The 15,022-nt window shown below is 43.0% G+C and overlaps 1 protein-coding gene across 1 annotated transcript in view; it reads left to right on the top strand.

The window, feature by feature from the left end:
- Positions 1–15,022, top strand: part of Slc14a2 (solute carrier family 14 member 2) — a 172,880-nt gene that overhangs the window by 118,883 nt on the left and 38,975 nt on the right. Inside the window, exons 5-6 of the mRNA XM_051163708.1 lie at positions 1,325–1,453; positions 8,440–8,632. Of these exons, the coding sequence (XP_051019665.1) occupies positions 1,325–1,453; positions 8,440–8,632 (322 nt within the window). The remainder of the gene's footprint in view (positions 1–1,324; positions 1,454–8,439; positions 8,633–15,022) is intronic.

Raw genomic sequence — 15,022 nt, 5'->3', positions numbered from 1 at the left:
AATTAAAAATAATATTTTCAAAGATAATAAAGTAAAACTACTATGAAATGTATAGTAAAGGGGGGAGTGACACAGAGAAGGTAGAAAAGAAGAAAAATAAGTTTAAAATGAGGTGTTTGAGTGACTTTTGTCTAGTTCCTTGAAAATTAGAGGCTGTTGTGTATGTGCAGGGTGTAGAAGGGCCCCCTGAGATCCAGCACTCTTTCCTTTCCTGTGATCTGTACTGACGCTGAGCCTGTGTGGTACCAATGTTGTCGAATGGCTGCTAAATCTGCCCTCATTTTAGAGTTTCCCTGGTTTGTGTACCCCTGCAAGCCAAAGTTAGGTTTGTAGTCCATGGATTACACATACTTCTCTCACCCTCCCGACAGTCCCCAGTTCATAACCCCTGGGGTAGCTGATGTTCTATCTAGAGGGTGTCTCCATGTAGGCTGAACATTGGAAGCAACTGCAGCCTTAGTATCTATAGAAGCAGATCTACCTTTTTACCTTTAAACGCCACCAAGAGTCAGTCATCTTGCTAGAGAGGTGAGACTGTAGAGTGCAAACAGCATGCTGGAACATCAGAATGCTTGGACTCTACTCTGTGGCAGTAAGCCACACAGCAGACAGGTGGCAAGCTGCCAACCTGAGACCCAAAGTCCAGAATTATTCTCATTCAATGCAGTCTGCTCCCACACAGCATGGTTAAAGGACCCCTGTCCCTAACCACTTCTCTGCCCTCAGGGACAGTCCTGTTGGCTATCTTTTTGGCTTGTTATTGTCACCTTCCTCCCCCTACACAACTGTCTCAGAGGGCTGGGACTAGGATAGATATTGTCCTAACTTATGATTTCTTCTGTCTATGGCAACCCTGCCCCCAGGGAACTCTGTTGTAAACAGTAGGTTCCCTCTAAAGATGGCAGCCAGCACAGGCCTCTGAGGCAGGAAAAATAAGGTCTCTATTGCTTACCCGATCCTGCCAGAGAGGTTATTGTCAGCAAGAACCACAACTTAACCTTAGCTATCCTTTTATATATATATATATATATATATATATATATATATATATATATATGTATGTATGTATGTATGTATGTATGTATAAAGCATTTCCTCACTTTCCCCTTGGATACATTTATTTTTCTACCTGGGCTGACACTTTTCTTTTACTGGGCCAGGTGGCTTCTAGTCCACCATCTCACCTGGGCATCTCACTTTTCATCTATTATTAAAGGAATCATCTAAATTACACAGGTTCTAGAGTTCTGAGAGGTAAGACTTCAAAGTTCAACATGTTCAGCTACCAAATGCTAATGCAAAATACACTTCTACCCCAACCCAGGTCAGCCATCGCCTCTGGTCTCCATGGCTACAATGGGATGCTAGTGGGACTGCTGATAGTTGTGTTCTCAGAGAAGTTAGACTACTACTGGTGGCTTCTGTTTCCTGTGACCTTCACATCCATGGCTTGGTGAGTTTCCTCCCTGTTTCTGCTCACAGAGACGCTCACTGAGTAGGGATGGGGCATGCCTACTTGTGTGTCCCAGTGTCTCCATAAACAGACGATTTTTGTCTAGCAAGATGCCATGAAAACCCATAAGTTCATGACCTCAGAAGCAATACAGTGGGGGTAAGTGGAGATATGGATTATCAATGACCTTTTACAGAAGTTTTTTTTAAACCACATGTTTTATTGAGTGGTTAATCTTCCTTCATAAATAATAAAGGCTGATGTTTATTAAATAGTCTGTAAGTACCAGGCACAGTGCTAAGTGAGATGAGGTTATATTTGTTCCCAGTTTGCAGAAGAGAAGACTAAGGCCATGAAAGGGTAAGTTACTCATTCCTGGTCGTACATTCAGTTTTTGAGGCTGACTTTCTTAACCTAGAATCTGCACTACTAAACTCTAGGCTACGTGGGAATTATCCATTGTGCGGCCTAACAAAGTCTTCAGATCTGGAAACACAGGTGTGATAGAATCAGAGGCTTTCTTGGACCAGGAGGCCTGTATGCAAAGCACAGAGTCTTTGAACTAGAGCTTTCAGCTGAGAGCTTCCTCAAGAAGGGAAAAGAGTTAGGGACAAGTATTTGCTGAATACAGAGTACGCTTAGCTATTCACACATGCGATCTTCATTTAGTTTGAATTTGAAGCGGGTCAGTACAGTGTCCAAATGGCCCAATAGTATGCCTACTGTTGTATGAACCTGTGTCCCCAAGTTTTCACATCACACATCTATACCACCCTGCTCTCATCTCCTCTCAGACACAGTAAGTTATTCCTGTCCTCAGCAATAAATCAGACATAGTGATTTATTTTTAATGTCTCCAAGAAGTAAATGTCTTTCTTAGGTTTCAAAGTCTGGAGTTACTAAAACCAGTTAGTTCAATTTAGCTTAAGTACTGTTTCATTGCTTTTTAGTGGTGCTTGCAAATAAATTACTGCATTAAGCATTCTGGGCAATTTGTTGGGTTTTTCTTCTTCTTCTTCTTCTTCTTCTTCTTCTTCTTCTTCTTCTTCTTCTTCTTCTTCTTCTTCTTCTTCTTCTTGGGGTTTCTATCTTCCTTGATGCATTGGGACAAAAAACAAAATGGTCATTTCTGTGGGGAATTTTTTTAATGCTCACCACATGTACCCCAGTAAGGAGCAGAACTCATCCTCATTAGCATACGTTTGTTTTATAACTACATAGATTCAGCCCCTCAACACAGCCTCTCTGCCATATGGCACCGGGTGGTAGTTCAGACTTCAGTGCTCCTAGCCCCCATTTCTCAAGTTAAAAGGCAAAAACCACTGACTCCTGCTCTAGGTGGAATTCTGTACCACCTTCTACTCTGGTGCGTTCATTATTCTGTTCACACAGCCCTTGAAACTCAGTCCATTTAGCCTGGGTATTAAACTGCTATTTTCAAGATTCATCCAATAGACGAAGCCCTAGAGCCTGAGACTATTTGCTGAGCACAGGGACTGTTGGTAAACATGGACGAGGAGGAACCAGTATTCTCTTGGGTTTATATTTTTCTCTACTTGCTAGTTTAAAAAAAAAAAATTTACATCTTATAAACTAGTGAATAAGAGTTCTTTCAAGACCTGTTTACTGCTTTGAAAAAAGTGAGAGTGACTCCAAACATGGATCATCATCAGGAAAAGACACATTGCAGATGGGAAATTTGAGTTGTCACTTATATGACAGGAAGGCATATGCTACCTCAAGTCCTGGGTGAAGGATGTCACAGAGAGAAGACTCCTAATGGAAAATGGGATGTGTCCAAGAAATAGAGGCAAGACCAAAGAGGCTGAGACCCTAGGAGTGATGGAGATGTGGCAGGAGGTGAGAGCAGAGTAGATGAGGTGGGTTCCTAGCACTATATGCACTCAATAAATATTCTGATTTTTATTATTACATGTGTAGTTAAAATGGAACACAGTTGCAAGGTTTGGATAGGAGCAACGATATAAACTCAAAACTAAATACACTTGCTTCCCCCAAAGAGGGGAATGGATTTAGACGGAGCAAGACTGGTTGCAGAATCATAATAAGGATTAACTAAAAAAAAAAAAAAAAAAAAAAAAATCCACAGAGACAGGGTGCCTGAACTAGAGTGCGATCCATGAATGTCTCCAGAAGACACTGAGTTTGGGGTTTATTTAAGGGAGACAAAGGGAAGACGACTTACTGAGAAGCTGGTGAGAAGAGAGAGGGGAACATTCAGTACACACTGCGATTTGCTTGAGTCTACACAGCAGTGTAAGACCAAAACACGGAGACCGGAGCAAACAAAACCTCTTTCTACACATAGTGTGTTAGACTCCCGAGCAGAGGTGTTGAAGTGGCAACTGGATGAAGAAATCTAGATGTCAATGATGGAGTCAAATTCAAAAGGGAGATGAATATAAGTGTTTCATCTAGGGGACCCAAAGAGGAAGGCTGAAGAGAGAGAGAGGATCCGAGTCAGAAAGGAGGACTCGCCCAATAACTGGCCAGAAGAGAGAATGCCATGAAAGGGAACTTGGGAAGGAGCTAGCAGGGAGTCAGCTAAGAAAGTTCAGTGTTGTGGTAGCCCACACAGAACACATTTCCATACAGTGACAGTTTCCAACTTTAAATTAAGAGGAAGGGAGTGGCTATGAACTCGCCAAGTGAGATGTCATCCGGTGAACTTGGCAAGAGCCATTTCTGCGATGTAATTGAGAACACATACCTGACTGGATGGGCTTCAAGAATGACAGGAGCAGAGCGATTGGGATAACAGAGCACCAGCCCCTCCGTGGCATGCTGCTGTGAAACTGCAGACACAGGAAAGGAGCGGGTGCTGAGTTAAACAGGGAAAGTATTTCAAAGTAGACATTACTTGAGTGTACCATGGCCTAACAAGAACGGCCTGGAGGGCGTGCAGGGATGGTTTAATACACTGAAATCCATCAATGTAATCCACCATATAAACAAACTGAAAATAAAAAACCACATGATCATCTCCTTAGATGCAGAGAAAGCATTTGATAAAATCCAACACCCATTCATGTTTAAAGTTTTGGAGAGATCAGGGATACAAGGCACATACCTCAACATAATAAAGGCTATATACAGCAAGCCAATAGCCAAAATCAAAGTAAATGATGAAGTACTTAAGGAAATTCCTCTAAAATTGGGAACAAGGCAAGGCTGCCCACTCTCTCCATATCTCTTCAATATAGTACTGTAAGTTCTAGCCACAGCAATAAGACAACAAAAGGAGATCAAGAGTATCCAAATAGGAAAGGAGGAAGTCAAATTATCCCTATTTGCAGATGATATGATAATGTACATAAGTGACCCCCAAAATTCCACCAGAGAACTACTACAGCTGATAAACACCTTCAGCAAATTGGCTGGATACAAAATTAACTAAAAAAAAGTCAGTAGCCTTCCTATATACAAATGACAAGCATGCAGAGGAAGAAATTAGGAAAGCCACACCCTTCATGTTAGCCACAAGCAATATAAAATATTTAGGAGTTATCTAACCAAGCAAGTAAAGGACTTGTTTGAAAAAATTTCAAAACTCTGAAGAAAGAGATTGAAGATGACATGAGAAGATCTTCCTTGCTTGTGGATCGGGAGAATTAACATAGTAAAAATGGCCAACTTACCAAAAGCAATTTACAGATTCAATGAAATCCCTATCAAAATAACTACACAATTTTTTAAAGACATTGAAAGTTCAATTCTCAACTTCATGTGGAAAAACAAAACACCCAGAATAGCTAAAACAATCTTGTACCAAAAAAGATCCTCCAGAGGAACCTCCGTACCTGATCTCAAGCCATACTATAAAGCAACAGTAATTAAAACAGCATGATACTGGCATAGCAACAGGCTGGTTGATCAGTGGAATTGAATCAAAGACCCAGATATGAATCCACACACATATGGTCACTTGATTTTTTACAAAGAAGCCAAATCTATTCAACGGGAAAACAATAGCATCTTCAACAAATGGTGCTGGTCTAACTGGAGGTCTATGTGTAAAAAAATGCAACTGGACCCATATTTGTCACCATACACAAAACTCAAATCCAAGTGGATCAAAGACCTCAACATAAAACCAGAGACACTAACTCAGTTAGAAGAAAAAGTGGGGAAGAGCCTGGAACACATTGGCACAAGAGACAACTTCTTGAACAGAACAGCAGCCCAGGCTTTAAGGTCAACAATTAATAAATGGGACCTCATGAGGTTGAGAAGCTTCTGTAAGGCAGGAGACACTGACAAGAGAACAAAGCAACAGCCTACAGACTGGGAAAAGATCTTCACCAACCCTACATCTGACAAAGGTCTAATATCCAAAATATACAAAGAACTCAAGAAATTAAACACTACCAAACCAAATAACCCAATTGAGAAATGGGGCTCAGAACTAAACAGAGAATTCTCAACAGAGGAATATCGAAAGGCTGAAAAATACTTAAAGAAATGCTCAACCTCCTTAGTCATCAGGGAAATGCAAATCAAAATAACTCTTGGATTCCATCTTACACCCATCAGAATGGCTAAGATCAAAAATTCAAGTGACACCACATGCTGGCGAGGATGTGGGGAGAGAGGAACACTCCTTCATTGCTGGTGGGAATGCAAACTAGTACAGCCACTTTGGAAATCTATCTGGCACTATATCAGAAAACTGGGAATAGGGCTTCCTCAAGACCCAGCTATTCCACTCCTTGGAATATACCCAGAAGATGCTCCGGCACACAACAAGATTTGCTCAACCATGTTCATAGCAGCCTTATTCATAATAGCTAGATCATGGAAACAGCCTAGGTGTTCCTCAGTAGAAGAATGGATAAAGAAACTGTGGTACATTTACACTATGAAATACTACTCAGCTATTAAAAACTACGAATTCCCGAAATTTGTGGACAAATGGATTGAACTAGAAATGACCATAATGAGTGAGTTAACCCAGAAGCAGAAAGACTCAAATGGTATATACTCACTTATATCTGGACACTAGCCCAAGGAATATGTCCCATAAAAGTCTTCATTTACCAGGGAAGTGGGACAGAGGGGAGAACATCCTCTTAGGACTCTAGGTGAGAGAAGCATGGGAGAATGGGGAAATAGCAGTTGAGTGGAGAGTGTGATACGACTTTCTCACGTACTCTGGTGCCTCACATTTGACCATGTTCCCTGGAGGGGGAGAACTGGTGGCACTCAGAGGAAGGACAGCAAGTAGCCAAGAAGAGACTTGATACCCTATGAGAATATATAGGGGGACGTAATCCCCCTCAGGAACAGTCATAGGGGAGGGGAATAATGGGAAAATGGGGGGGGGGGAGGAATGGGAGGATACAAGGGATGGGATAAACATTGAGATGTAACAAGAATAAATTAATAAAAAAATAAAAAAAAATAAAAAAAAAATTAAAAAAAAAAAAAAAAAAAAAAAAAAACCTATAAAAAGAACATTATGATGGGCAGATCTGGGCCCAGGGGTCCTGCCCAAACTGTGGCACCAGCCAAGGACAATACATGCAGTAAACTTCGAACCCCTACGCAGATCTAGCCAATGGACAAGACATTCTCCATAGTTGAGTGGAGAGTGGGGTCTGACTTTCACATGAACTCTGGTGCCCCATATTTGACCACGTCCCCTGCATGGGGAGCCCTGGTGGCACTCAGAGGAAGGATCGTAGGCTACCAAGAAGAGACTCGATACCCTATGAGCATATACAGGGGAAAGAGGTCCCCCTCAGTCACAGTCATAGGGGAGGGGAGTAAGGGGAAAATGTGAGGGAGGGAGGAATGGGAGGATACAAGGGATGGGATAACAATTGAGATGAACTATGAATAAATTAATAAAATTTATTTAAAAAAAGAAGAAGAACGGCCTGGAGGACAAAGAGACCTATGCTACAGAGAGTAATGTAAGAGTAAAGCCCTTGAGAAAGATCCAAACCAAAGAACAATCCAAGAGTTAATCTGATGAAAGAGCGGGGACACTTTCATCAAATGTGGGAGGCAGAGAGGCAGTGTGGGAACAAAGCTGGCAGGGTGTGTGTTTTTATGGCCTAGAAAATGAAACATTTTTTATCCCATCACTTTTTTATGAAGTAAATAAAACCTTGTGGTTAACCCAGACAGAAAGAAGGGATGCAGACAGTAAGAATTCAAAGAGAAAAGCAAACATGAACTAGTGTTCTGTGTGTTAGAGTTAATCCAGGCAGGCCTGAATGCCCATGTGAGATTCATGCCCACTAATTAAAGACAGGCTATGCAACCAGGTCATGGAGTTTTCTGTCTTGTCCAGCTACCTCTGACGATAAAAGATGTGTGGAGTATCTGGAGTGGCTAGTCCCGTGCAGGGAAAACTGAAGCTATAAGAACTGTATTTCTAAATTATTATTTATCTAACAGTGTTCACTTGGCCTCTAAGTTATAACAGACTGGATTTGCATTTATCTCTGTGTCCAAAATCCACTCTCTTCCCCAAGAGTAGACCAGAGACCAAGAAGACAGTGTGCACAAACAACTTAAGATTTTGTTTTATCTAAAAGTCCCCAGAGTGACTCCCAAAAAGTCCAATCTTGTCTAAAGCCTACATTTTGTAGTGTCATCTGTGTAGAAGGTCAGACCCTAAAAATGCTTCGACAGCCCCAGGCAACAGCTGGTATACATCTGGATTAGCCAAAGGCAATAATGACATTTTACAAGAATCATGTTTTGTTCGGTTTTCTCAGTTGAAGGAACAAAGGAGTGTTCAAACTATTTCATAAGGTATTCCATTCAAATTATTGTGTTTTCAATTTGCTTTCTCAAACTGAAAACCTGGCTTTCCATTCTAGATCAGTAGCCACTGGCATCCCAAGGGAGGCACAAAGCCCAGGGATGGTAGATGTTCTAACAGCCAGAGATAAAGACAGAGTCAGCTTAAGGATACTCACAGTGACTAATGCTCTACTCTCTTCTTTCTACAGCCCGGTTATTTCTAGCGCTCTGAGTAGCATCTTCAGCAAGTGGGACTTGCCCGTCTTCACACTGCCCTTCAACATCGCCTTAACCCTGTACCTGGGAGCTACGGGGCATTACAACCTCTTCTTCCCCACAACGCTTATCGAGCCTGTATCTTCAGCTCCCAATATCACCTGGACAGAGATTGAAATGCCTCTGGTAAGTTACACAATGGCAAGACTCTACTGTGGACCCTTCACCTTACCGCTTATGGATTAGCCAGGTTCTGTCCTTCAAGAGAAACCAGATGAGGCTGGTCATGGCAGTACGCACTTTAATTCCAGCATTCCGAGGAGGCAGACGCAGGTGGATCTCTATGAGGTTGAGGCCAGCCTGGTCTACATGGGGATCTCCAGGCCAGCCAGGGCTACATAATGAGAATCTGTCTCAACTTTGAAAAAGACCAGATGATAACTTCAGCATAGACCAGAAGGGCTTGAAGCCACATCTATACAGTCAATAAATCTCCACTGGACATCTATCACATCCTTGTAACTTTCAGCTGCCAACAGTATGCCTAAAAGCCAATCATAAAACCTACATTCTGCACAAGAAAAGAGACAACCCACAGAGAACACTAAAGTGTGAAGTAGCTCAGTTGAATGAAAAGCATTAGATGATACAGATAATATGTTAAGGCAGTAAGAGACTAACAAATGCTTTAAAATAGTATTAAATTAGGTATTATCTAAAAAAGACAGGGTAGATTTTTTTTTTCACATACTCTCTGTATCAGTGGTTCTCAAACAAGGGTAAGTTTACTCCTTGGAAACTTTAGTCAATGTCTGGAAATATTTTTTTTATTGTCAAGTATGACCAGTGATAAAGATGCAGCTCAGAGTGCATGCCTAGAATATATGATGTCCTGAGTTCAATCCCCAGCACCGTATAAACCAAGGGTAGAGGCACGTGACTATAATCTGATACATGGAAGATGGAGAAAATATGACCAGATCATCCTCACCTACATATCAACTTCGAGGCCAGCCTGGGATACATGTCCACAGACAGAGGAAGGAAGATAGAAAGGGGGAAAGAAGGAGAGGGGGGAGGGAGGGGGAGGGAGGGAGAGAGGAAGGGGGGCAGGGAGAGGGCTTGAGAATAAGTGCTGGCCCAGTGAGATGGCTTAGCAGGTAAAAATGTTTGCCATGCATGTCTGATCATCTGAGTTCAACCCTCAGAATGCATTCTGGGAAGAAACAACCAACTCTCACGGCTTTCCTCTGACCTCCACGCTTGTGCTGTGACACACACATGCCCACACTCATACCTGCCATGCACACGCACACACATAGGCATGCACATGGGAACAACAGAATAGAGGGTATAATCCAGGGAGTCTGTTAAATATCCTACGGTGCATAGAACCATTCCCTTCCCCGAGCAAAGAATTCTGTAACTGGGATGCCAGTAGAGCCTATAACCCGCTCACAAGTGTGCATGTTCATTTCCTCTCCTCGCCTCTAGGCATTAAGGATATAGAGCCATAATGAAACTCTGCCATAAGACTCTAAAAGTATACAGAATTATAAAATCTAAGCCTTGTTAACAAATGTAGAAATAGCTACTACCTAGTACTTTAGTCTCATGTACAATACTTTGGTGTTGTATAAATGCAAGCTGCTTATGTATCACACTATCCTACACCCTTATTATATTAACCCATTTCGCCCTGTGGGTACCACCAGTACTCCCAATGTCCAGATGAGGAAACTAAGGGGCAGAAGCTGTTGTCCAAGGACAACCTGCAGCCTGCACTTAACACCAGACCGGTGCTGCAAAATCCTAACTTTGAACCACCAGCCCATCCTCCTAGACAGGATGTGTGCCTCAGCCTGGGACAAAAATAGTATGCTGACACTCACTGCTTTTCAGAAGAGTCCACCTATCGCCAGGTCTCTTCCATCATAGGCGTGCTCTACATGGTCCGTGGCAATCCCTCTCCCCTTATATTTACCCCTCACTTCTAGCTCTGCTTCCTAGAGTACCTAGGACTTGCCTCTGTCAGTCTTTGCAGTGTTTGAAAACAACCCAAGTCCTCAGCTGTAAACAGGTTTGGCTTATGGGTCCTCACTGCCTAGCCACAGCTGCTGTGTGTACCTAAGGTGCAGTGTGGTTTTCTCAGCTCCACCACCCCCAGGGTCTTCCAAGGACAGCTGCACTCTAAACCTGAGCCTATCCAAAAAGAAGTACTTCCTCTTACTTCCTGTGGGTCAGCTAGTGTGAGAGATTTTTGAAGCTGTTGGAATTTTGAGTTTATAAACACTTGGATGGTTGACAAGCCATCCTTAGCCGCATAACGGGTTGTTGTTGTTTTCATAAATACTTTTCCAGAGAGAAAGTGCCTCCTCTTGCCTTAAAACAGAAAGTTTTTTTTCTTTTACATTTTGTCTTGTTCTGGAGCTAAGCACAGAGTGGGATTAGAAGTAGGGTTGAGAGCTAGACCCAAGAAGTTGGAAAAATCAAAACTCTGCCTTTACAGAAAGGCCTGGCTCCAATAGCAAAAAAGAAAAAAAAAGAAAAAAAGAAAAAGAAAAGAAAAGGAGCAGAAAGAAAAACTAAACCTCAGTGTCAAAGGTCAGCTATCTCATGGGCAAACAGGACAGATGCCATGCCTACTGTCAGTCACAGCCACATTGTGGCACAACCTAACCTAAGAGAGAGGATCACCAGGGCCTCAGTGTACATGCAAGGGCAGGTGCTCAGTGCTGTGGTGGCCACTGTGATATGGGTCACAGGGAAATAGATGCCCGACTTAACACAGAAAATGCTGGCCACCAGTCTGGGTACCTTGAAGTCCAAGCTTACCCTCTCACCTGCCCAGAAACCCACTACTCTTGACAACCACCCAAATCCGAGTTTGGAAGAGTCAATTCCAGTTTACTTTTATTCTGAAAGATCGGGGTGGATGGGCCTCCTCTTCGTGTAAGCAGCCTGTGAGTACCTGAGAATTACAAGAAGGAGGCAGGTGCTCTGGAAATTTCCACTGTCCACCTGACTGCCCTTTTCCTCAGGTGTCTGCCGTAGCCTGGGGGGCGGCATGGAGCAGCAGCAGTGCACAGTCACAGGATAAAATATGGATTGCCTACAGGTGGAAGAGCTTCATTCCAAATGCAGGCTCTATCCCAAAGACACTGTCCCCAAATTCCTCTCATTCTTGGCTGCTTGGGAAACTTGTGTTTCCAGGTGGAAAGGTGGAAGTTGGACTCAGCATTCCACGTTCCTCAGATGTCATTGAACATCTGCTGAGACTTCCTGCCCACGTCTTCTGGGTCCTTAAACATAAGATTGGTCCTGGGCCCTGGGTCCTGGGCCCCCCACCACTGCCATTCCTTCCATAAGCTTGTAACGGAGTTCAGTTATTAAAGGCCACCCAGTGGGAAACAAGAGATTCCAACGTTTGAAGGTTCTCTGGGAGTCAAACACCACTCCCAAAAGAAACCAGGTGTGTTCTAAAATCAAATTCTATTGATAAACACGAAGTTCTGAAAAGGACAAAGTGATTGGCTCCCAACAGCTAAAGTGGCTAATCTGTGAGTCCAGTAGTCACCAAACTGTTGCATGTAATATTCACTTGCAGAGTGTGCAGGGAAGCACACTGTTGTCATCAAATACCCTGTGGAGAAGCCAGACTGGGTTTGTTGTTTAAAGCTCCCCAGGGGTTCCAATGAACACAAACTCTGAGAATCACAAATCAATTGATAGTTATTAAACATGTGTTTATACTCACCCACAAAGGGTGTCTCTTAGAGTCACACAGCCTGCTAATACAGAAAAGAACATTTTTTCTAAATTGCAGTTTTTTATTTATTTTTCTTCCTTTCCTTTTTCCAGTTTTGAATATAGATATTTTTTTCCTCACATAAAAATCTTGATTATGCTTTCCCCAGCCCCTCTTCCCCTCCCAGTCCCTCCCCACCTCCCTTCCTGTCCAGATTCATTCTGTTTCTGTCTCTCACTAGAAAACAAACAAACAAACCCCACCTTCTAGGGGGATAAATATATAAGATAAAATGGAAATTAAAACATCGTTCACACACTCAAGATTCTCAAAGAAACACTAAAGAGGAAGCCGTAGTATCCATACGGAGGACCTGGTGCAGACTGAGGCCTGCCCTGTGCACGCTGCCTCAGTCTCTGTGAGCTCATATGAGCTTTGCTCATGTTGATTTAGAGAGCCTTGTTCTCCTGGTGTCCTCCATCCCCTCTGGCTCATTCATACATGCTTTCTGCCTCCTCTTCTGCAGGGTTCCTTGAGCCTTGGTGAGGTGGGGGAGTGATTTGATGGAGACATCCCATTTAGGGCTTAGTGTCCCAAGGTCTCTCACTCTCTGAATAATGTCTGGCTGTGGGTCTTTGTAATTGTTCCCATTTGCTGGTGGAAAAAGATTCTCTGGTGGTGGCTGGCAAGGCACACTGGTCTATGAGTATAGCAGAATGTCACTAGGAGTCATTTGATTGCTACATTTTGTTTTGTTTTATTTTTTAGAACAGTAGTATTTGGTTTTCCCCTAGGTCCCTGTGATATCTACTGTCATGTTCTTGTCACCCAAGCAGTGTCAGATATGGGTTTCATCTCATGGAGTGGGCCATAAGTCCAATCAAATATTGGTTGGCTACTCCCACAAGCTTTGCGGCCCCATTGCCCTAGCATATCTAGCCGGCAGGACACCATTGTAGATAAAGGCTTTGTGGCTTGGTTGGTGTTTACATTCCTCTTAGCAGTGTGCCAAGTTCCTTCCTGCACCAGAGACACTAGAGCATAAGGGTGACGGCTCTGTGTAACACCAGCTCTGCTTCTCCATGCTCAACGGTTTGTGTGGGTGTTGCTTTCAGCAATGGGGCCTCATTGTCAGTTTGTGAAGAGCAGCCTGTGGACTTGGCAACAGCATGGGCTCTTTGGGGATTCCCATGGGGCCCCCTTTGACAAACAGTTCAATTAAATGTCACCCAATCCCCGTACTGGAAGCTTCACTTGGTGACAAGAAATGGCCAATTGGGGCTCTTTCTCCCCCCATTATTTGACAATTTCATTTAGTTACATTATATATAAGCTTCTACTGTATTAGGCTTCCGTGCGACCCCTCTAACAGCCCTTAATTTTAGCTGTCTCATTATTCTCTCCCTCTTCCTTCTCCTCCCAACTTGGTCCTCCAGTTCCATCACCCTCTCACCCATCCATAACTATTATAGTTCCCTTCTCTATGGAGACCTATCTGTTCCCCAGTCCTTCACTATCTATACCTTACTTCTGTGGTTTGATGGTTTATAGCTTGGTTATTGACGTCACAGCCAATATGTACATATAAGTGAATACATACAATATTTGTCTTTCTGCATCTGGGATACCTCAATCAAGATGATTTTTTTTTCTAGTTCCCACACATTTACCTGTATGGGAATTCCATGACTTCAGTTTATAATGGCCACATAATAATAAATTGTATAAATGTGCTATATTTTCTTTATCCATTCTTCTGCTGAAGGACATCTAGGCTGTTTCCAATTTCCAGCTATTATGAATAGAACAGCAATGAGCACGGTTGAGCAAGGGTCTCTGTGCAGGATGAAGCCTCCCTTGGGTATCTTGAGGTAGATTGATTGTCATGTTCCTGCAGAACCACCACACTGATTTCCAGGGTGACTACACAAGTTTATAATTTCATCAGCAGTGCATGAATGTCCCCCTTATCTTACTCCACGTTTTCACCAGCATGAGCTGTCACTAGAACTACAGTTATTTTAATTGTTTAGGTTCATTTGTTGTATATGTCTTAGTGTTTTGCCTGCATGTATGTATACGTACCACAAGCGTGTCTAGTGCCTGTGGTGTTCAGAAGAGGGTATTGGATCCCATGGAATAAAAGTTATAAATGGTTGTGAGCCACCATCTGGGTGCTGGAAACCAAACCCAGGTCCTCTGCAAGAGTGATAAATGTTCTTAACTGCTGAGCCACCTTTCCAGCACCCTAGGACTGTAGAATTTTTCCAAGATATTTGTTTCATTGATCATTTGGGAATGTCACATCATGCATCCCATCACACTTACTTCCTGGTTTTCCCAGATCTGCCCCCCTTGTGACCTCAACCCCACCCCAAGAAGAAGAAGAAACACAACTCCGATTTATGTTGCCCAATTTGGATTATAGAATTTTAAAACGGGAGGGCCATTAGCTAGGCCGAGCTCCCTCAACGAGGACAAATCAACAGTGTCTTGGTGCAAAGACAGAAGAGCAGCAAAGGCTCTTTGCTGGAGTCAGTGTCAGGGGCTCTACGCTGACAGTCACATATAACACCATCATGAAAACAGCCTGGGATGTTTACAGTGTTCCTAGAACATGCCTAGGATTTCCAGAAGTCTGTAGGAAATACCTTGGTGCCTTATACCCCAGTAGCAATTTAGGAAGGAGGTGCATTCTGGCCCCCTCAAAGTTTCTCCTCTCAAAATAAAAGCCATGTGTTCCCCAGAAGCACGCATGTCCAGTGCTGTGTTAGGGGCTCCCCCTGACTGCATGCTGGATGCTGGATGCCTCGTAGGTGGTGGAGTGA

The sequence above is a fragment of the Acomys russatus genome, chromosome 20 (genome assembly GCF_903995435.1).
Source record: "Acomys russatus chromosome 20, mAcoRus1.1, whole genome shotgun sequence".
NCBI lineage: Eukaryota > Metazoa > Chordata > Mammalia > Rodentia > Muridae > Acomys > Acomys russatus.
This window is presented reverse-complemented; position numbering and strand designations above follow the sequence as displayed.